This window comes from Saccopteryx leptura, chromosome 5 (genome assembly GCF_036850995.1).
Source record: "Saccopteryx leptura isolate mSacLep1 chromosome 5, mSacLep1_pri_phased_curated, whole genome shotgun sequence".
NCBI lineage: Eukaryota > Metazoa > Chordata > Mammalia > Chiroptera > Emballonuridae > Saccopteryx > Saccopteryx leptura.
Window position 1 is genome coordinate 203,637,700 of NC_089507.1, and position 21,536 is coordinate 203,659,235.

Below are 21,536 nucleotides of genomic sequence, written 5' to 3' on the forward strand. Positions count from 1 at the left end.
ACATTTTTCACCCAGTTCTCCCAAATAAGTCTTTTTAACCTGGTTCTCTCATCTGTCAAGTAAGGCTAGTAGTGTCTACCTGAGTACCCTTCTGGGTGGTTGTAAGGATAAAATGAAGACGGCGTGTGTGACATTATGTTGAAAAACATAACATGGGAAGAATGTTGTAGCGATGATGTTATTCTCTGGAAACCAAGTCAATGCTCTATCTTAAACGTTGATGTGAAACGGAAGTAACATTCTAGAGCACTTAGCTTACCTGTGTCTCAGGGCTTGGTGCCATTGTCTTTCTTTTCTTTTTTTTTTAAAGATTTTATTTATTGATTTTAGAGAGGAAGGGGCGGGTGATATGAAGTAGTTGTTTCACTCTAGCTATTCATTTTTTGTTTGTCATATGTGCCTTGACCAGGCAAGCCCGGGGTTTTGAACCAGCAACCTCAGCTTTCCAGGTTGGCGCTCTCTCCACTGCGCCACCAGAGGCCAGGCATGGTGCTATTTTTTTCATAACCAATAAATCTCTACTTTCTTTGCTGCAAACTTCTGTTTGTGTTTTATTGGGCTTTGATGCACACAAGCAAATAGACACCTTTCAGTCCAGTAACAATTTTGGCGTCCAACATGGGGCTTTTTTTTCCTGGAGATTTGGTGACCCCTGGCTTGGGGCTTGTCTCTAGGGCCTCACCTAGCATCTGCCCAGACCTGTTGTCTTAGAGGAGGAGGCAAGATGGCAGTCCATGACTGGGAGCCCTCACCCTACAGCGTTTTTTGTTTGCAGTGTAAAAAATGAGGAATTACCCCTGGCTGGTTGGCTCAGTGACTGTCGGCTTGGTGTGTGAAAGTCCTGGGTTCAATTCCCTGTTAGGGCACACAGGAGAAGCCACCACCTGCTTCTCCATTTCTTCCCCCACCCCCTCCTGCAGTTATGGCTCGAATGGTTTGAGCATTTTGGCCCGGGGCACTGAGGATGGCTCCATGGCCTTGCCTCAGGTGCTGAAATAGCTTGGTTGCTGAGCAGTGGAGCAGTGGCTCCAGATGGGCAGAGCATCGCCATGTAGGGGGCTTGCTGGGTGGATCCCAGTTGAGGCACATGTGGGAGTCTGGCTCTGCCTCCTTGTGTTCTGCCTCTCACTTAAGAAAGAAATGAGGAATTGAAAAGGCCTAGATTTGGCATTTTGTTCTGGTTTTGGAAATTGATGACGTCTTAGGTCCCAGGCCCATGAAAGTGGTTCTGCCCTATTTAACATCATGAAAACTAGACAGAAAAATGCCATGGCTGACATCAGGACCTGATCCAATGACCAGTTGCTCCGTGCCCTGGCCCTAACCAATCAGTAGAGCCCAGACCCCAACTTTCTTAATCACCTTGATTTTCATTTTCTGGTCAGTGGATTTTATTTTATATTATTTTATTTTATTTTATTTTTTGAGGGAATAATAACCATCTAAGATTTTTAAAATCAGTAATGAAACCATGTTATTGAGTTGTAAATAGACAAACAGAAAAAAAAAAAGTTCAGACCCTGACTCAAATACATATGGACAGTAAGGAACCAATTTAATCAGATAAATTAAAGATAGACTATTCTACCTTGTTGGACCTTTAACTTTTTCTTATTTCTCTAATTTTTTTATTCTTTTTTATTTTTTCCTTTAGACAGAGAGAGGGACAGATAGGGACAGACGGGCAGTAAGGGAGAGAGATGAGAAGCATCAATTCTTCGTTTTGGCACCTTAGTTGTTCATTGATTGCTTTCTCATATGTGCCTTGACCTGGAGGCTACAGCAGACCAAGTAACCCCTTGCTCAAGCCAGTGACCTTGGGCTCGAGCTAGAGACCTTTGGACTCAAGCCAGTGACCATGGGAGTCATGTCTGTGATCCTACACTCAGTTAAGCCAGCAGCCCCATGCTCAAGCTGGTGAGCCCATGCTCAGGCCGGATGAACCCCTGCTCTATCTAGCTGGTGACCTAGGGGTTACTTGGGTCCTCTGCGTCCCAGTTCAATGCTCTGTTCACTGCACCACTACCTGGTCAGGCATACATTTTTGATTCTTTTTAAAAAAATTAATCACCACAATGAATAATTTTCCTCGTACATAATATGTCCCCATGTGGGCCATTGGGGAGCCAGGTTTTAGAACACTAGCTTGCCTCTGTTGTCAGGCTAGGTGCCATTTCCTTAAACCAGTAAACCTCTGCTTTTCTTTTTGCCGAAAAAAAGTAATCACCCTTGTTTTCTTAGTAGAAATGAGAGTAAGAGCCTTAGGAGGATTGGTTAGCAAGGTTCTGCTAGGCATCTGTGAGGCTCTTTATAAAGGAGTATAGAAGAAGCAGGCGTTTTGAGAACATTAAAACCTCATAATAAAAACCGGGAACAAGACATAGGTGCCTGTGATCTTGGCCACTCTCTCCCATAATGAAAAAAAGAAAAGTAATTAAAAATATTTTTTTCCCTTAAAATTTATTTCTTTTAAATGTTTACTTAATTGATTTTTAAAGAGAGAGGGGGAGAGAGAGACAGACAGAGAGAGACACACAGAGAAACAGGAACATTGATCTGTTCCTGTATGTGCCCTGACCTGGGATTGAACTGGCAACTTCTGTCTTTCCCAAGCTGCTCTAACCAACTGAGCTATCTAGCCAGGGCTAACAGCATTTCTATGTACCAACAATAACTATTTAGAAAATATAATAGAAAAAGATGCTGTTTCCGGTATCAATACAAATTATGCAGTCGCTAACCAGTGTATGAGATCTTTATGGAGGAAACTACTGTTTTACTGAAGGACAGGGAAAAAGCTTGTTATAGAAGGAGGTTTATTCAGAGGTAGGCGCTATGGTTATGACTGAGCTATTCATGGAGTCAAGGCTCCAAGTGGGATGAGTTGCCTTCTCAAGGTCACACAGCCAGTTCCCCAGGTCATTTGATGTTTACCACGAGACTTTCTCATACTTCCTAAATAGGACTTCTTACTGGTTTCTGATAGACATTTTCCTAATGAGTTTCTGCTGAGTGATTTTATGTGATTGGAGTATGACCTTGCTGGATTCTATAATACATCATTAGGAAAATATTTCTCTTGATATTTTGGGATGGGAAGGGGTTTGGGTCCCATGAATTGGCCACCCATCTCATCTTTCTGCCATTGTTGGTTCTCAGGTGATGTAGCTCCTGGTAGATGAGGACTTAACCATGTTTAAGAATTATGGCTTTAAGAAGCCTCTTGTTGGCTCATAGCACTTTTTTTTTTTTTTGTATTCCTCTGAAGTTGGAAACAGGGAAGGCAGTCAGACAGACTCCTGCATGCGCCTGACTGGGATCCACCCGGCATGCCCACCAGGGGGCGATGCTCTGCCCATCTGGGGCGCAGCTCTTGCTGCAACTAGAGCCATTCCAGTGCCCGAGGCAGAGGCCATAGAGCCATCCTCAGCCCCTGGGCCAACCCTGTTCCAATGGAGCCTTGGCTGCGGGAGGGGAAGAAAGAGACAGAAAGGAAGGAGAGGGGGAAGGGTGGAGAAGCAGATGGGCGCTTCTCCTGTGTGCCCTGGCCGGGAATTGAACCTGGGATTCCTGCACACCAGGCCGATGCTCTACCACTGAGCCAACCAGCCAGGGCCGGCTCATAGTACTTTATGTATTCAGGGGAGACTTAAAAAAAAAGGGTGATCATTTTTTTTGGTGACTCAAAGCTAATTGATCTATTCTCCAAAAGTCTGCTGTTGAAAGAATCCCAGGGAAAATGGACTTTATTTTGTTGTCTTTGTACATTTAAACTTCCATATATTGACCTCTTAACTATATTATAGCATTAGTGTTGGTAATAGTGGCACTGTGTTAATTGCATATATTTTATCATCCCATTTAATCCCAGTCACAGTACTGGAAGTTAAGTATTATCATGCCCATTTTACAGATGAGAAAATTGAAACTGCAAGGTTAAGAGACTTGCCCAGGGTCATGCAGCTGATAGAATCAAAATCTGAGCCCAAGTATGGCTGGGTTATAGCCGTTATGCTATCCTGCCATAGGACTACCTATTAACTCTTAGACACCAGCTTTTCAATCTTTGTCCTTTTAAAAGAGAAAGGAATAAAGAAATGTTAATATGTAAAATTATCTATAAACTCTGTATATAGTAGAGTAATCCAAGATGGCTTTTTAATAAATGTATGAAATGCTGTAATTTTCGTTTGTTGTTGTTTATTGATGTGTTTGTTCAAATTTCTTTTGAGAATGCACATTTGTTTTGAAACCAAACCTGTCTTTCTTGCCTACATTTCAGTCAGAACTAAGACATGGTCCGTTTTACTATATGAAGCAGCCACTCACCACAGACCCTGTTGATGTTGTACCGCAGGATGGACGAAATGATTTCTACTGCTGGGTTTGTCACCGGGAAGGCCAAGTCCTTTGCTGTGAGCTCTGTCCCCGGGTTTATCACGCTAAGTGTCTGAGACTGACATCGGAACCAGAGGGGGACTGGTTTTGTCCTGAATGTGAGGTTAGTTCCTGACGATTGGATGCGTTACCTGCCTCGTTTTCTTCTCCTTCTGCTTTCTTCCTTTCATTTTGAGCTCTTCAAATCATCCACAAACGGGGAAAAGAGAAATTTCTTGCTTTCCACCTGCTCTTTCCTGGTCACCCCTTTTTTTGGACCAACATGGGCAGTGTGGCCTCCTGGAGAGACAGTTACACCGAGTGTTCTTTTTGATTCTTCCTGAGTCTTCGGATCGCTTTGAGATCTGCCACCTTCTCTTGATTCTTTTGTAACGAACATTTCAGATGTTAACTTACGAGTCTTGACATCTTTTTGAAAAGTTGTTTTCCCCTTTCCCTTTCTTGGATGCTGTCTCTTGCGACATCATTGAATCCTTGGCAGTAGCCAAGCTAGGAAGACCAATTTTGGTTGTTTGTTCCATGTGGTTGCCATGGGAAACTTTCCTTCAGGCAACCACTGTTTCTCCCGTTCTTCTTAGGTGCTAGGGAACCGGCAGCAGTCTCAAAGAGGCACGAATCACATTTCTTTTCAGGAGGAAAGGACAAAAACGGCAGAAGAAATAAAATATATACAGTATGTTAGCAGGAGGGTGTTCTGGAGAAAATGAATTGAAGATGAGACTAGGGAGCGAGGAGGGTGCAAGTTGTTTCCATTTTAAACTGAGAAATCCAGGAAGCCTTCGTAGGATTTGAGAAGGACTCGGATGAAGAGGAGTGAGCCGTGCAGCCATAGTGAGGAAGATCCTAGGTAGAGGGCTGCCAGTTCAGGCCCCCAGGCCGAAGGAAGCACACTGGCTTAGTGAAGGGAACGTTATGTTTATTTCATTTGCAGCAAAGTCAAAACACTCTTCATTAAAACAATTACTACGCTTTACACTATTCTGAGGTGTCTTCAAAATCATTTAATGTGCACTGTCACTTGGATTCAAAGGTATATTGCAATTGGATCTCAAATGAGGGAAGCTTTCTAGGTGTGAAATGGAAAGTTCTCTCAGATGTCATTAGTGGGGGGGAAGCAAGCTATAGGACAGTGTCTGTGTTACTGCTTTTGGGTAGGAAATGGAGACAAGTAACAAGTATAGAAAAGAAATTAGACATTCAGTCAGTAGGGTGATGATGACATTTTAATGGTATTCTGCCCCTAAAATTGCAAAAGGTGGCCCGTGGTTCTCTGGGGGAAGATTTGCAGAACAGGATTGGCTCAGCTACCCTCTTGTCAGAGTCTGACCTCATTTTCTACATTGAATGTGGGAACTGGAGCCTTTCTCTGTTTCCTGGGTCTGGATCAGACAGATCTTCCCTTCCTTAAAATTGTTTGATGGTTTTCCAAAAAAAGATAGTGGCTCAGAAAGGATCCTTTTGCTGCAAATAATAGCTCTTGATGAAAGGTGGCTGAAACAATAGAGTTCTATTATCATGCGTAGGAAAAACCCAGAGGCAGGGCCAGGCCAGGGTTTGTTCAGAGCCAGACTCTTTCCATGTGGTTGTGGCGGTGGATTGTCCCTGTGTGGCCTAAGATGGCTGCCGGGGATTTTATCACAGGTGGCTGGACAGGAAGGCCCCATAGGAGTGTCTCCCTTCACATCTCTTTCCATCAAGCAGAAAGACTTGGCCCATCAGCCTCCAGCTGACTTGTCCTTGGGTTCATAGGTCAGGATCAGATCACCTGTCCTTATGCAGAAAAAGCTTGAAACACACTTGTCTGGCACTTTTAGTCTATATTGTGGGTAACAGGCACTGACAGCCAGGAGCAAGAGATTGAAGAGGGGCGGGGCAGAGGAGGTGAATGACAGTTGACCATGCAGCCCAAGTGTTCGCCATGGATAAGTTCCCTGGAAACGAACAGGAATTCAAACAAACAGATGTGCTAGGTCTAAGGTTTCAGGGCCCAGTGTTCTTCCGGGGTAAACTGGGAGGGCAGTCAGCTGAGAAGGCATGCTTGCTGCTCCAGGCTCTGGTCGCCAAGCAGTTAGACACTCACGTCATGCACTGTTTTCAGCTTCAGAACGACTCTTCTGTTGTCCTTTTCCTCGACAACCAGACACATCTGAAAGTTCCTTTTGGAAGAGCCAGAGATGAGAAGGAAGGAAATAAAATCCAAATTAGTTGGAGAAGATTTTTCTCAGCTCTCTTACACAGATGGTTAAAGAGTGTTTATTGACATCATCAGACTTCGCTATTTTTGTTGTTGCTACAGAAGGATTCCGAAGCGCTGAGATGGAGGACTCGGTTTGCATAGCGGAACCCAGTTTCAGACGTTTCTCTGGGCTTCTTCTTTGATGGGAATTTCCCTTATAAAATGACATTTATTGCCCATGGAGATGGACAGCTAGACTATGCTTCTCACGTAGTTTGCCAGAATGTTCTGAGTGGATTCACATCAGTGGTGACAGGGAGTTAAGTCATATTTATTATTAGTTCGCTTCCATCCCCCTTGGGTTCTTTCTATGTGAAGACTGTCCCTTTCCATCAATAATGTCATTGACTTAATGCCTTGTCAGTTTCCTGAAAGAGGTAGCTCAGAATCTTCAGATCAGGATAAGTGGCTGATTCATTAGAAGAAGAGATTGCCCTGAAAGTGTCAGTGGCATTTCCTCTCATCCCATTCTTGAAACCCAACGTTGTCATAATGATGATTTTCAGGTCCCTGCCTTGCTGAGTCTTTCTCCAAGTCTGTCTTCTTCATGCGCACAGAACTCTTCCAGTGAGGTAATTCATGGATTGGTGTGCTTCTAACTCTCATCCACTGATCCCAGCATATGGTCAAGTAGCTTGCAGTCCTTGGCAAGCGAAACGTCTGGTCTCGTTTGGAGATTCTTTTTTATGTGTGCGCTTACTGGAAAATTTGGAAGCAAGGGAAACCAATTGGCGGATAGTAACTCTTTTTTTTTTTTCTAACCGGACATTTGTGTGATTTTGACTTGTAGAAGATTACGGTAGCAGAATGCATCGAGACCCAGAGTAAAGCCATGACAATGCTCACCATCGAACAGTTGTCCTACTTGCTCAAGTTTGCCATTCAGAAAATGAAACAGCCGGGGGTAAGAAGAAAGTTCCTATTGGTACAAGCGTAAATGGAAGTGGTGACTTTTATTCTGTTAACAGCCGATTCCACGCAGCTCTAGCGTATCAGACACCTGTGCGTACTCGTTAGCCCTTCCTATGTGCCCGAATCCAATATCTGTAAACGAAACATAAGGTAGGACTGCATTCAACTCTCTATAATGAGCATTCTGTGTCCTCGAGGACTTTAACTGGGAAATGACATATAGCGGATAAAGTTGATGGGCATTTAATTTTCTGATTGGTTATATAGTGAAACCTCATACCTGCCCTCTTGGGTAAGGGGACGTTTATACCTTTCCATAGGAATTAGTAAAATGCCCTTGCAATGAGGGAGCTGAGTACAACCCCGTTTATTTGTAATCCAGGCCTGATGACGGAACCTTCAAGTAAAACTCAACCAGGGAGATTTCCCATGAACGGTGAGAACTTGCTTAGTTCCTTCAGTGTTGCAATGGGATTTGATGCACAGCCTCTGCCCCTTAAGGACAGTGTGATGTGAACGCAGGGTTGTCACGTTCAGATGGCACGTTGTATACTTAACATGGTTTCTCTACCAAGTGCCAGTCTGATCGTAGCCATGGTTGGTGGCTTCAGTTTAATTGTGACACTTTTCAGGAAGAGGGCAGTAAAATACTTTGCTTCTAAAAATAATGAGTTATGCCAGTTTAATCAGTGTTTTCATGACATTTTACCTGCAGACACTTGAGGATGGAGTTCTCTTTTTCTGATTGCACAAAGGCACCCGATGGACCAATAGTAAACCTTGTGAAACTGTTGAGTTTGCCTTCTAAGTCAAGTGAACATCTAGGAATGTAGAATCTCAGTGTAGTTAGTAGCCACTGTGGTTTAATTTCTTTTTTTTTTTAAAAAAAGGAAAGCTTTAATTTTGAGATTATATACTGATACATGATATCATGATGAAAAAGATTTAGAGGATGCCAACTGGGTATTGCTAAATTGGGAACCTTTTTGTCTCTTTAATAAAATGTCCGTCAATGGAAGCAAAAGTGTATAGTCTCATTTTGGTTAAAAAGACAAACTTAAAACTATGGAGTTTTCATATGTTGAGTGACAAGGAATTACTTCCTGCTTTTCATAGGCTGTTAAAAATTAATTATATTGCTGAGGACTGTTTACAAAAGGAATAATAGAGTCATGTAGACTTGTCAACACTGTGGAATTGTAAACCAAAAAGAAAAATTGGAGAGGGTGTCAATTTTTTACATAAATTGTTTGGTATAAAATCAATCAGGGGATAGAGTTGCTGATTTCATGGTAGCGTCTTTTAAACCTAAAATGGCCACACTTTCATCCCGGATAAAAAGGTCTCCGATGACTGCAAATGGTAACCCATTCTGATGTCTTGCTTGAATGTATTTTGGTGTTTAATTTAATCTTTTTTTTTAATTGATAATTAAATACCAACAAACCAGGCTTGCATTTTCAGCTGATTCAAGTAGGGTTTAAGAAAATGGATCAAGATGAAAAGCTTTTACATAGTTTCTGTGTTAAAGGTAATTTGGCTCTCAAAGGAGGAGCAAAATCTCCCTGTTTAAAATGCTGGCCCCCCCCCCCCCCCCCCATTTGACGCACTTGATTTGGTGCGTCATCTCTAGGTGCAGCTACATCTCACCCTCAGTCAGTTTGGATTGTGGGCATTTGCAGTGGACGGATAAGCTTTTTTCAGGTCTAAAGTAACTGATAGTGAGTTGTTCTTGTCAATCTAATACAAGGTGTGGCAAAAGTAGGTGTGTAGTTGTGAGTACATGGAAGAGTTTATTCTTATAATATTATTTATTAATTATTGTATTATTTTCCACACAAACAACTGTTAACCTACTTTGGCCGCACCCTGTATTAGAGGACGCGACCTGTTGTTTGCATCTATCTGGAAAAGAAGAGAAAACTAGAACACAAGTGGGCCCATGATTATGGATAAACAGGCAGAATCAGAAGGGGAACTGATGTGGGGAGCTCCTCAAAGTCATGCTTTTGAAAACTTTAAGCACCACGTTGTCCGAAGAGTTGTGCCCGTTTTGAAAGTGCTTGGTTGGCCTCGCTTCCCGGGCTTCCGGAGCAGTGATGGGTTTGTGTCCATGTGTGTACATCTTTTCTTTTATAGACAGACGCATTCCAGAAGCCTGTTCCCTTGGAACAGCATCCCGACTACGCAGAGTACATCTTCCACCCCATGGACCTTTGTACATTGGAAAAGGTTGGCCTTCACCTGAGAACCTCACCGTCGTAGCCCACAGTTGTCGAGATGACCAAGGATCCTCCCTCATTATTTGTGCCCTGTCTCCAGTTAGATGGTTTCCCTACATTGCCTCCGCACCATTTTTATTGGGATGGAAGAACTTTTTATCTCCTAATTTCTTCTATGACAAGTCTTTCAAGGATTGCAGTGGAGTGTTGAAGTCCACTGATTAGCTCCAAGTATTACTTCTGCTCGTGATTCTAGTTCTTTATGTGAAAAAGTCATAGCTTCTAAGGATTAGTGATTTGATCCTGATCTTCCCTATCGGAGGTGCTAATGATTGCAGCAGGAGGGAGGAAGAGGAAATTAAATGTCTGGGAAACGTTCACATGGGCAATACATTTACGGTTTCATAGCATTTGACTCATTCTACCTACAAGGGTGTTGCTTGAAAGCCTGAAGGTGTTTTAAAAATTCATGCTGAACTTCCATGTTGAAAATTACCCTTGCAACCCTTTAGATTGTGCACAACATCCTGGTGCTGATTTTCAAATTATTCGCACCAAAATCTGGGGCAAGAAAGCATGGATAAGAAGAAAATACTACTTAGTGTTATTTGCACGGATGACCCCAAGCAGTAAATCCAACCTGCTTTTGGAAGCTGGCAGCTGTTTTTTTTTCAAAAAAGATTTTATTTATTAATTTTAGAGGAGAAAGAGAGAGAGGAAGAAAGCCAGGAGGGAGGGAGGGTTGGGAAGCATCAATTTATAGTTGCTTCTCGTATTTGCCTTGACCAGGCAAGCCTGGGGTCTCGAACGGGCGACCTCAGCATTCCAGGTGGACACCCTATCCACTGTACCATCGCAGGCCAGGCAAGATGGCACCTACTCGCCTGGTATTCTAGAAAGAAGGCATTCAAAAAAGACGAGGTTCGGGGGGGGGGGGGAAAGATAGGGTCCGAGTTCTAGCTTCATAAATTCCGGCTGTGGAACTCTGGATACGTTCCTAAGCGCCCCCAGACCTTGGTGCCCGTCTAGAAAATGGGGGTGGTAATAACCGCTTCATTGACTTCTCAGTCACGAGGCTTATGGAAGGCTACTACAAATAATAATAAAATACACAAATCTGTGTAATGTCCTGATTCATTGGACTAAGGTGCTGATCAAGGACAGCTGCTGTAAAATGAGAAATTCAGGTTAGCGCAATAAATTCAGTGAATGCATTCTTACAGAATTACAGATCTCAACTAGAATAGCATCTGGGGAAATGAGAAGCAGCATTAATTAATTTGGCAAATGACGGCTAAGAAAATTATGCGGGGGACGCAGGTGTTGGTGGCTGTGGTTTGTGTAGACTCACCGGTGACTCTGCTCTGGCTTCTCTGCCCAGAACGCTAAGAAGAAAATGTATGGCTGCACCGAAGCCTTCCTGGCCGATGCCAAGTGGATTTTGCACAACTGCATCATTTACAATGGGGGTGAGTGGCGTGGATAGCGCCTGGAAAAAGAGCGTGTGCTGTGTGTGTTAGCCTTTTTTCCACTTTTCATTAAAAAAAAAAAAATCAGGCTCTCTTTTCATGCATCAGGGCCGGTATCTCACAATATTTGTGTATAGATTGCTAACATTACTTAGTAGGGGCCAGTGACTGTGTATTTTAAGTAAGAGCGGACATCCTCACTGGCTAGTGGCTATGCAATGCTGCGGCCACCTGTCCTTTTTAAAGACTTGATTGTAATGGAGGAAGAATTACATATAATAAACTGCACAGATCTAACCTGTATATTCTACATGTTTGATATATATGTGACCACAACCTCAAATAAGATCAAGATCTAGAACAGCGGTTCTTAACCTGTGGGTCGTGACCCCGGTGGGGTCGCCTAAAGCCATCGGAAAATACATAATGCATATCAGGTTATTTACATTCCGAATCATAACTGTAGCAAAATTACAGTTATGAAGTAGCCACCAAAATTATTTTTTGGTTTGGGGTCACCGCAACATGAGGAACTGTATTGCGGGGTCACGGCATTAGAAAGGTTGAGAACCACTGATCTAGAACATTTTCATCCTCCTATTATATTCCCCCTTTCCTCTTTTCCAGTAAATATGTTAACTATTGATTAGTTTTGCATATGCTAGAATTTCATGTAAATGGAGTCATAGAGCGTGCTCTGCACTCTTGTGTCTGGCTGCTTTAATGCAGCATAATATATTTTGGGATTCATCCATTTTGTGTGTATCAGTGGTTCATTTCTTTTTATTGCTGAGTGTTGTTTAATCAACATACATTTTATCCATTCACCTTGTTGTTTGCTGATGGATATTTTTGTTTTCAGCTTTTGGCTGTTATGAACAAAGCTGCGGTAAACATTCTTTAAAAAAAAAAAGTTTTCCCATTGATTTGAGAGAATGTGAGAGAGAAAGGGAGGGGTGGGAAGGGAGAGGGAGAGAGAAAGAGAAGAATCAACTGTGTGCATTTGTTGGTTGCTTTTCCTGTGTGCTCTGAGTAGGGTCTGAATCCATGACCTTTCTGCCGGGATGATGCTCTATCCACTGAGCCAGGCCAGGGCCAACTCTGAATATTCTTGTACAAGTGTTTGTGTGGACATTTGTTTTTATTTCTCTTGGGTAAATACCTAGGAGTGGTATTGCTAGACCATTGATTAGGTTTGTATTTGATTTGCATTTGCCAAGTGGCTGTATCATTTTGTATTCCTAGCAGAGTATATATGAGTCTTAGTAGTTCCATATTCTTTGTTAACACTTGGTATTGTCTGTCTTTAATTTTAGCCATTTCTGAAGGTATGAAATATTTTATCATAACGGTTTTAATTTGCCTTTTTGCAGTGACTAATGGTATTGAATATCTTTTTATGTGCTCATTAAGTCATTTGTGTATCTTTTGGTAAAATACCTTTTAAAATCTTTTACTTCTTTAAAAAAATGGGGTTTTTGTGTTTCATTACTCAAGTGTAGGAGAGCTTTATGTTCTGGATAAAGTTTTGTCAGTTGTGTGTTCATGGATTTAGAGCAGTGGTCCCCAACCCCTGGGCTGCGGACTGGTACCGGTCCGTGGGTCATTTGGTACTGGTCTGCAGAGAAAGAATAAATAATTTACATTATTTCCATTTTATTTATATTTAAGTCTGAACGATGTTTTATTTTTAAAAAATGACTAGATTCCCTCTGTTACATCTGTCTAAGACTCACTCTTGACACTTGTCTCGGTCACGTGATACATTTATCCGTCCCACCCTAAAGGCCGGTCTGTGAAAATATTTTCTGACATTAAACTGGTCCGTGGCCCAAAAAAGGTTGGGGACCACTGATTTAGAGGATTGAACCATCTGGACAGAGAAACCTCCTCCTGGCACCTTTCCAGTTGCCCCAGCTTCTCTCCCACAATCCTCTCTGTTTACCTTCTGGCCAGCAGATCTTCCAGTGTTCTGTCCCTCTTATCCCCAGGTCTTTCTGTCCCCTGATGGGACAGTCTTGAACTCTGTCTTGCTGGCTTTTTCTTATTCTTCAGTCTCATCTTCTCAGTCTTCTAAAGAGCTTTTCCTCGTGACCTAGTCCTAGAACACGTCACATACTATTGTTAGGGACTGTCACAGTACCTGTATTTCCCTGTGGCAGCATTTATTATACTTTCTGGATGATGCTGTCTTGGTTTCAGTTCCTCACCAGTATATGAGCTCTTTAAGTGCAGACTCCATGTCTTGTTCTCTGCATACCCTTGGGTCTAGCATAGACTTCTACGTAACCTTTAAGGAAAGGTGTACAAATGGGTATATGTTTTTTTTTCTTTCTTTTTTTTGTACTTTTCTGAAGCTGGAAACGGGGAGAGACAGTCAGACAGACTCCTGCATGTGCCCAACCAGGATCCACCCGGCACGCCCACCAGGGGGCGACGCTCTGCCCACCAGGGGGCGATGCTCTGCCCCTCCGGGGTGTCGCTTTGTTGCGACCAGAGCCACTCTAGCGCCTGGGGAAGAGGCCAAGGAGCCATCCCCAGCGCCCGGGCCATCCTTGCTCCAATGGAGCCTCGGCTGCGGGAGGGGAAGAGAGAGACAAGAGAGGAAGGAGAGGGGGAGGGGTGGAGAAGCAGATGGGCGCTTCTCCTGTGTGCCCTGGCTGGGAATCGAACCCGGGACTTCTGCACGCCAGGCCGACGCTCTACCACTGAGCCAACCGGCCAGGGCCGGTATATGTTTTCTTAAAGCACACGTTTTGCATTGTAAGCTCAGTAGCAGGATTGGAGTGCAGAGAGGAACGGGAGTCACTAGACATTTAGAATTTGTGTAAAGATGGTAAGCTCAAACACATAAACTACTGAATGAGGACTGGTGGGAGAATAGCACCAGCCAGGGGGCAAGCATTGACCCCAACCCTAACTGTGGGTAGAGCAGGAGACCTTGGAGAACAGGGCACTCCTGCCTGGACTGGCAGGGTGCCACTGGACACTTCATTGTTTGTTGGATACAGATTTATCAGATCAGAATTTTCAAGGCAAGCCAGAAATCTAGGTGTGTGTGTGTTTGTGTGTGTGTGTGTGTGTGTGAAATCTTTTGTCAAGAAATATTAAATTTCTGCTAATAAAGTAACATTTAAAGAAAGCCTGGCTTTCTGACCATCTTCTGGTTTAGTGTAAAGTTAAGGGATTTAGTGTTAGATCTGGGGCCGGATCTTTAACTAATTAACTAAGTGGGCTCATGTAAGTGATGACTCTTGAGCCGTGGCTTACTCATTAATGAAATGGAAATATTCCTATTTGCTTCCTATTATGGCTTCTTGAGGCGTTAACAAGAAAGTGTGTTTTGAAGCACTGGGTACACCAGAGCTGTTTAACGGAGTGTCTTCTTTCTCCCATAGTCTTCTTGGGTTGGAATCTGGGTCAGTGGGTGGAGTAGTGCTCCTTCCCACTAACTTGAGCCTTTAAAATATAAAAGCATCTTTCACATATTTATCCACATATTGCTCAGTTTCAAAAAAGATGACATCAAAGCACTGAAGTTTGGTTGACATTTATGGGAGAAGTTGCATCATTTGAACCGGTATTAGAAGCCAGAACCTTCTGGTGTTTAGCCTTTAAAGGCTTCATCCTGGGGGAAAGCGCAAGTTAAAAGATTGTTAAGTGGAAATAGAATCCCAAGGCTGGGTGTTCCAAGTTTTCATTTGAATTAATTCTATTTTCTTATTCCCCTAGGAAATCACAAATTGACGCAAATAGCAAAAGTAGTCATCAAAATCTGTGAGCATGAGGTATGTGTTTCCCCCTGTTGTGTTTTACACGTGGCCAGCAGTGAGGGTTGGGGAGGCTGAAGTTTCCACGCGCAGTATCTCCCAGTGGGTAGCGAGAGTGGTGTTAGAATTTGCTGAGACCCAGACAGCTCCCCCTCTCTTTAAAGAAAAGTAAAAGCGACATGGAGTGAATCCATGGTATGTTCTAGACTAGAGCACCCTTACCGTAGCCACCCGTGATCTAAAGGAGATGGATGGAAATGACTGTCTGTTCTTGAGCTTTGAGTCATGGTCAAGCACTGGACATCCTGAATTTGCTTGGTTGCTTAGATAGAGTTCACAATTTCTTCACCCCACAGCCTGTGGCATTGAATCAGGTCCTTCTCGGTCTTCTTGCAGATGATGTTTGGTTTTTGACATTATTTGGGGAATGATCCTGACTTTTCTCAGAGAGAAGCTCAGGTGTCCAGCCGAGTCTGCCTCTCTTGTAAATACCAATAGGTGTGATGATGAAACGAACTTCCTGGGCTGTGCACCCTGAGGCTCAAGTGGTTGTGGGACGGGCTGGTGGCAGGAATGGTACAAGGAAGGCTTTCTTTCTTAGATCCCTGTTATCAGAGTAAGAGCCTGAGATGTGATGGTCATCACCCTGTCTGTGTATTTGATTGGTTCATTCGTTCATAAGGAAAACATTTGGATTTCTGAGGATATGTTCATGTCTACATATTTACATAGAGTTTTATAATTACCTATTTCACCTAGTTTGTGTGTTTTCCTAGGTAATTAGACACACAGAACAGAACAGAATTTCTTAATGGGTGTTCTGATGATTGCCTTGATAGAATTGTTAGAGATATACCTACCAGGTCTAAGGTGGTAAATGTGGCAGAAGTTTTAGATAGATATTTCCTGCTGTCTTTTGGAAAAGCTGTAGCAACTTGCATGACAACCTGGAACGGATGGGCGTGGGTGGTAGTTTCTGTGTTCTTTCCAGTACTGGAAGTTCTAATCAGAAAAAAAATAAAATACTTGTACAGAAGTTTTCCCTTCAGTGTGATCAGTAGAAATGGTGACATCTCCTGTGATTTTGGTTTGTATTTCTTTGATGACAAGTCATCATGGACTGTTTTGGATACTGTTAATTAATTGGTGATTTAGAGACTTGGGTGGGCGAGTTGTTCAGTCCTTTTCCCCTTGGGGAGTTAATTTGTTTCTCTGGATTTGGGAGCTGAAATGTAGGCCTTTAATTGGTAGGTGCCCCAAGGTGGCAGTTATTGAACCCAGATTCTCTGTCTGGCATTTTTTTTTTTAAGATTTTATTTATTTATTTATTTTTAGAGAAGAGAGTAAGAAAGAAGTGGGGAGGAGCAGGAAGCATCAACTCCCATATGTGCCTTGACCAGGCAAGCCTGGGGTTTCAAACAGGCAACATCAGCATTCTAGATCTGATGCTTTATCCACTGTGCCACCACAGGTCGGGCTGTCTGGCATTTTTGAATCTGTCTGTTGGCAGCACAGTACTGCTTTGTGGGCTCCAGAACCAGGGATGTCTGGGACCTGTTGGTTACCGTTTTGTTCTACCCAGCGCCATTAGAATGGGAGTAGACTGGGTAGAAGGAGGTATTATATCCCAGCATTCATTTTTCAGCTATGCTTATAATTATGAAATTAATGAATAATTAATTGAGTGCCTGCTGTGTATTTGGCACCTTGCGTGATGCAGGAGATAAAAAGAAGTCTCATGGTGGGAAGAAGATATAGCAACTAACAGGGCAGTGGTGACGTGCATGGCCTTTGGAGCCCCACTGCTCGAGTTCAAGCCCTGGCCCTGCCACGTTGCTGTGGTGAGACCGTGGCCATGCTACTCGAGTCCTTCTAGGGACCTCGTTTTCTTTTTTTTTTTTTCCCTGAAGTTGGAAACGGGGAGGCAGTCAGACAGACTCCCGCATTCGCCCCACCAGGATCCACCCGGCATACCCACCAGGGGGCGATGCTCTGCCCATCTGGGGCGTCGCTCTGTTGCAACCAGAGCCATTCTAGTGCCTGAGGCAGAGGCCACATAGAGCCATCCCCAGCACCCAGGCCAACTTTGCTCCAATGGAGCCTTGGCTGCGGGAGGGGAAGAGAGATACAGAGAGAAGGAGAGGGGGAGGGGTGGAGAAGCAGATGGGTGCTTCTCCTGTGTGCCCTGGCTGGGAATCGAACCCAGGACTCCTGCACGCCAGGCCAATGCTCTACCATTGAGCCAACCGGCCAGGGCCAAGTTGCTATTTTCTTCCTCTGGGAAATAGTGGAGTCTGAATTCAGATCCATGATGGGAACTGCCGGGCTCTTGGTTCTAAGACATGGTGGTACTTTAGGGGAATGTACTGTCTCAAGAGGGAGAAGGACAGCAAGGTGGTTGTGCTGACATTTTTGAGGCTGAAGAATTCTTTTTTTGTAGTGACTGCCTTATATATCATAAATCTCTGTTGCCACTCCTCCCGTTCCCCTGGTTGTGATAACCAAAAATGTCTCCAGACACTGCCACATATTTCTGGAGCTGTTAAATGGCCCTGATGAAGAACCACTGGTATAAGGGGAGGGACAAGGTCAAATTGATGTTTCCAGAAGGCTCTGCAGACCTTCTGGGGGGAGTGAACCATAGCGGAGGCTGGGAAACATGTTCCCGAGAGAGACGATGGCAGCTTGGGCTGCGTGGGAAGTGTTGGGCACACTACAGGCAGTTAGTTCCTTGGAGTGTGACTTGGTTTAGCTAAGGTCATTTGCCAATACTGCCTTGCATTTCCTGAGGGCCTAGAAATAAATGTAAGGTCCCCGGGATGTCACATTCTAACTCCCTCTTTGCCTTACAGATGAATGAAATTGAAGTGTGTCCAGAGTGTTACTTAGCTGCTTGCCAAAAACGAGATAACTGGTTTTGTGAGCCTTGTGTAAGTTGGATTTCCTTTCCTTCCTTTTCTGAGCTCTGTGCCTGGATGACTACCCAAGACCACTTTCTCTAGGTGGCTTGTTCGACTGAACTTTGCAGTTTTTAAATAATTGTTTTAACGATAAAGTTCTGGCAGAGGGAAAAAGTAATGCAGGTAGGAGAAACCTCTCCAGCTGTGTGTTCACGGGTCAGGGTAGCACGGTAGCTGGATTTATTAGCCCGGCAGACTGCAGGATTCTGAGTAAACGGAGCTTCCTCAAGAGTATGGGGATTCGCCAGAGTCATGCAGATAATGACACGAGTGTTCAATGAGCGTGTCATTTACAAATCTATTTTAAGAGGTTTGGCAATACCTCCTTGGATGAAGTCCATGGCCTCTCCAAATATGGTGGCGGGGGGTGGGGGCTGGGGGAGAAAAACCACCCCTGCTTTCCCACGGGTCTGCATTTTCCAAACTGGTGTTCTACAGAGGCAAGTGCAGTTTTGGAGTGGGCTGCTGGCGGGGGGGCGGGGGGAGGATAGTTTATTGGGGGACAAGATTGGGCAGGCACAGTTGAGAATGAAAACAATAGTGGATGTCTCTTCCTGCCTTTGGAGAAGGACACCTCAGTTGTTACGGATTTGAGTAGCCCTCCATAAAGAATAAAAATGGCTAAAACTGCCCCTTACTACGTGCTAGACACAATGCACACTAATCCCCCAACATGGCAGAGGCTGTAAGTGGTCCTGTCTCCGTCGCCCAGAGTGGTGGAGTCTCTTGCCCCCGGCCACCCGGGTAATGACCACACAAGCAGGATTCCATTCCCGTTCTGTCAGTGCTCTCAGTTCTTGGCTTCACCACGTAACCCCTTTCCCATCTTCGCCCAGGCCTGCCGGCCGCACGCCTCCTCGGGAGACACTCCCCGGGGAGAGGGTTTGAAATAGTTCACTTGGAATTTGTGGCCTCTCCCACCTCTCCTTTGCTTTATCCTCAGACGCCTGGCTTTATGTGTGCACCTTGCTGTCGAATACATACAGACTCTGGGTTTTGTTTTTCTTTTCCTAGAGCAACCCACATCCTTTGGTCTGGGCAAAACTGAAGGGGTTCCCATTCTGGCCTGCAAAAGCTCTGAGGGATAAGGATGGGCAGGTTGATGCCCGTTTCTTTGGACAACACGACAGGTGGGAGTTAAAAACGGGCTACAAACGTGTCGCTTTCACTGAACCTTTGATACTCCTGTCAGTGGGGACGAGAAGGAGCGGCGGGTGCGGCTGTCCTTTTGTTGATTGTCACGATACCAACCGGTGATCTTGTAAGTTTCAGGCTGCTGTCCTGTGCCGTGGTGTTAAGCCTGATTAGCACCTGGGCTTCAGTTTTTTTCAGGTACATTAGAAAAGAATCTTGCTTTCCTGCTTGTTTTGGAGAAACCAGCACTGGGATAAGGTTCCATGGCGATTTTAAATGCTGTTCTTCTCTCCCCCCCCCCCCTTTTTTAATTTTAATTTTATTTTATTTTTCTGGAGTAAATCAAAACTGCTGTGCAAATTGGGTTTTTGAAATAATGCTCTCGGGGATCAGAACCCTTTCCCCAGATGACCAGTAAATGGATCGCCTATCGTTGTGCTGGGTAGTCTGGTCCCCGCCCCCACCCCCACCCCCCGCCCCATTCCTGTTTCTCTGAAGCGAAAATGGGAAATTATAAAGGGCTGCTGTTTTGACAAGTGTGAGCCCTCCCCCCAGCCGTCCCCTTCCCTCTCCCTCGCTCACAGCCGAGTGAATTATTCCAGCGACTTAGCAGTTAGTTCTCCTTAGAGCACAGCCCCCGCGTGCTGGAGAACAACGGGTAGAGCGGGATGAGCAGCACTTCGTATCCAAGCTCTATGTTAGCCGGTTACGTTAGGATTCAGTAAGGCAGAAAGCCCCGTGGAAGCCCCACCGAGCAGTTGGACAAAGTGTGCGAGTGTGTAGCGGAGACTATTTTAAAAGACATAATACTAAATGTTACACACAGCCACAGACTATATAGAACCTACACTTGACAATTTTGAACAACACCGGAATCTGAAATACCGCTCCCCTTGTTAAGTTTTGCTTGTCATCTTGCCAATCCAAGGAAAGAGTGCATTCCAAAGTAATCTACAAAATCATTTACTAGGAATCCAGGCCGTCCAGTGTCAGGAGGCGGAATGGAAGTTAGCCGAGATGATCGTGGGTTTGATAGGAGGTATTATTACCCTTTATTTGATTTTGACCATTTTTTTTTTGTTTGAAATCTTGAAAAAAAAAATTCATTGATTTGTTCATTCAAAGAAATATAGGTATTTGGTGCCTGTGTTGGGCCAGGCTGTGTGCTGGGTGCCGGGGTTTTAGGGTTAGGTAAGCAGATTACTGTCTCTGTCCCGTCAAAAGGCTCACGTCCTAGTGGGGAACATACACAAGTAAACGAAGCAGCTCTGAGGTCTCAGGTCGGGAGGTAACGGTGGAACCCAGTGCAGACCTGGGTGGTGGGGCCCCAGAGAGCAGGGACTCAGGCTGGGAAGGGCCAAGGCCCATTGTGCTCAGTGAAAGCCAGGAGCACAGTGTGGTTTGAACAGGATGAGGGAGGAGGGCGTGATAAGACATGAGGTTCAGGGCTCGGACAAAGCCTGGATCACATGGGCTGTTGTCAGGAGCCTGGCTTTTATCAGAAGAGCAGGAGGAATTGGTGGCAGGTTGTACATCCTCCTGCCTCATTCTAGCATACAGGGGCTAACCTTCTTGATTCGGGATTATTTTTATTCTATAATATAACCTAATACGGATAGTCTGAGGCTATAGGCCCAGGTGCACCCAGTGTTCCCAGATGCTTACTTTCTGGTTGTGCCTTTGGCTAAGGCACTCTGCACGGACCTCTTACTCTATCTAACCTGACAGCCATTGAAGGGGGCTTAGGGGCATGAGCTTTGCTGGCTCTGTTTCCAGAGACTGTTTTCTCCCTACAGCTGGGCTCCTACGTTTGTGCAAAAGACTGCAGCACAAGTCTGATGTCCATGAGGTTTTGTTTTTGCCTGCTTGGTGTCCTCTTCCCCTTTGGAGGGAATGTGCTGAGCTCTTGGGCTCATTCTGGGTGGTGGGCGTGCATTGGGCATGGTGTTACAGACACTCACAGTGGTGGAGTGACGATATGTTGGCCTTGTAAAAATATTTCAGTTGGCCTTGGGCAGGGAGTCCCTGACAGGGACGGAGGAATCCACTACTAAAAGGGTGAGCATCCCTCTGTTCTCAGAGATGTCCTTAACGTGGATGAGGCCGGTCTGTCCACAGCTGCTCTGGGCCTAGACCCAGGAACACGACAGGCGGACTGCAGAGAGGCTGTAAGGTGGGGTTCCACACTGTCCCCTGAGCAGGGAGCTTTGCTTTGGGCTTGTAGAGCCAACACGTGAGCCTGGACAGGTGTCAGTGAAATAGGTCAAGACAGCAGAATAAAAAATATCACAGACGGTTACATGTTCGTGGTCAAGTTAACAAATATTGGAGCCTGAGAAGGCTCTTAGGCAAATCAAGGCGTGTTCTCAGGAGAGTAATCTCATGCCTTTTGTTCTTTGAAATATTTTGATTTTTGATTTTTTGGGGTTTTATTT

General features: G+C 44.5%; 1 protein-coding gene across 23 annotated transcripts in view; it reads left to right on the top strand.

Annotated features, from left to right (window-relative positions):
* Positions 1 to 21,536, top strand: part of ZMYND8 (zinc finger MYND-type containing 8) — a 122,647-nt gene that overhangs the window by 44,800 nt on the left and 56,311 nt on the right. For 14 of the 23 annotated variants that reach the window (XM_066387579.1, XM_066387583.1, XM_066387581.1 and 11 more), the window contains 7 exons: positions 4,283 to 4,501; positions 7,425 to 7,538; positions 9,686 to 9,778; positions 11,150 to 11,237; positions 14,970 to 15,025; positions 17,860 to 17,937; positions 18,982 to 19,097. In XM_066387579.1, the coding sequence (XP_066243676.1) occupies positions 4,283 to 4,501; positions 7,425 to 7,538; positions 9,686 to 9,778; positions 11,150 to 11,237; positions 14,970 to 15,025; positions 17,860 to 17,937; positions 18,982 to 19,097 (764 nt within the window). The remainder of the gene's footprint in view (positions 1 to 4,282; positions 4,502 to 7,424; positions 7,539 to 9,685; positions 9,779 to 11,149; positions 11,238 to 14,969; positions 15,026 to 17,859; positions 17,938 to 18,981; positions 19,098 to 21,536) is intronic. The other 9 variants (XM_066387594.1, XM_066387593.1, XM_066387600.1 and 6 more) reach the window with 2 other exon arrangements.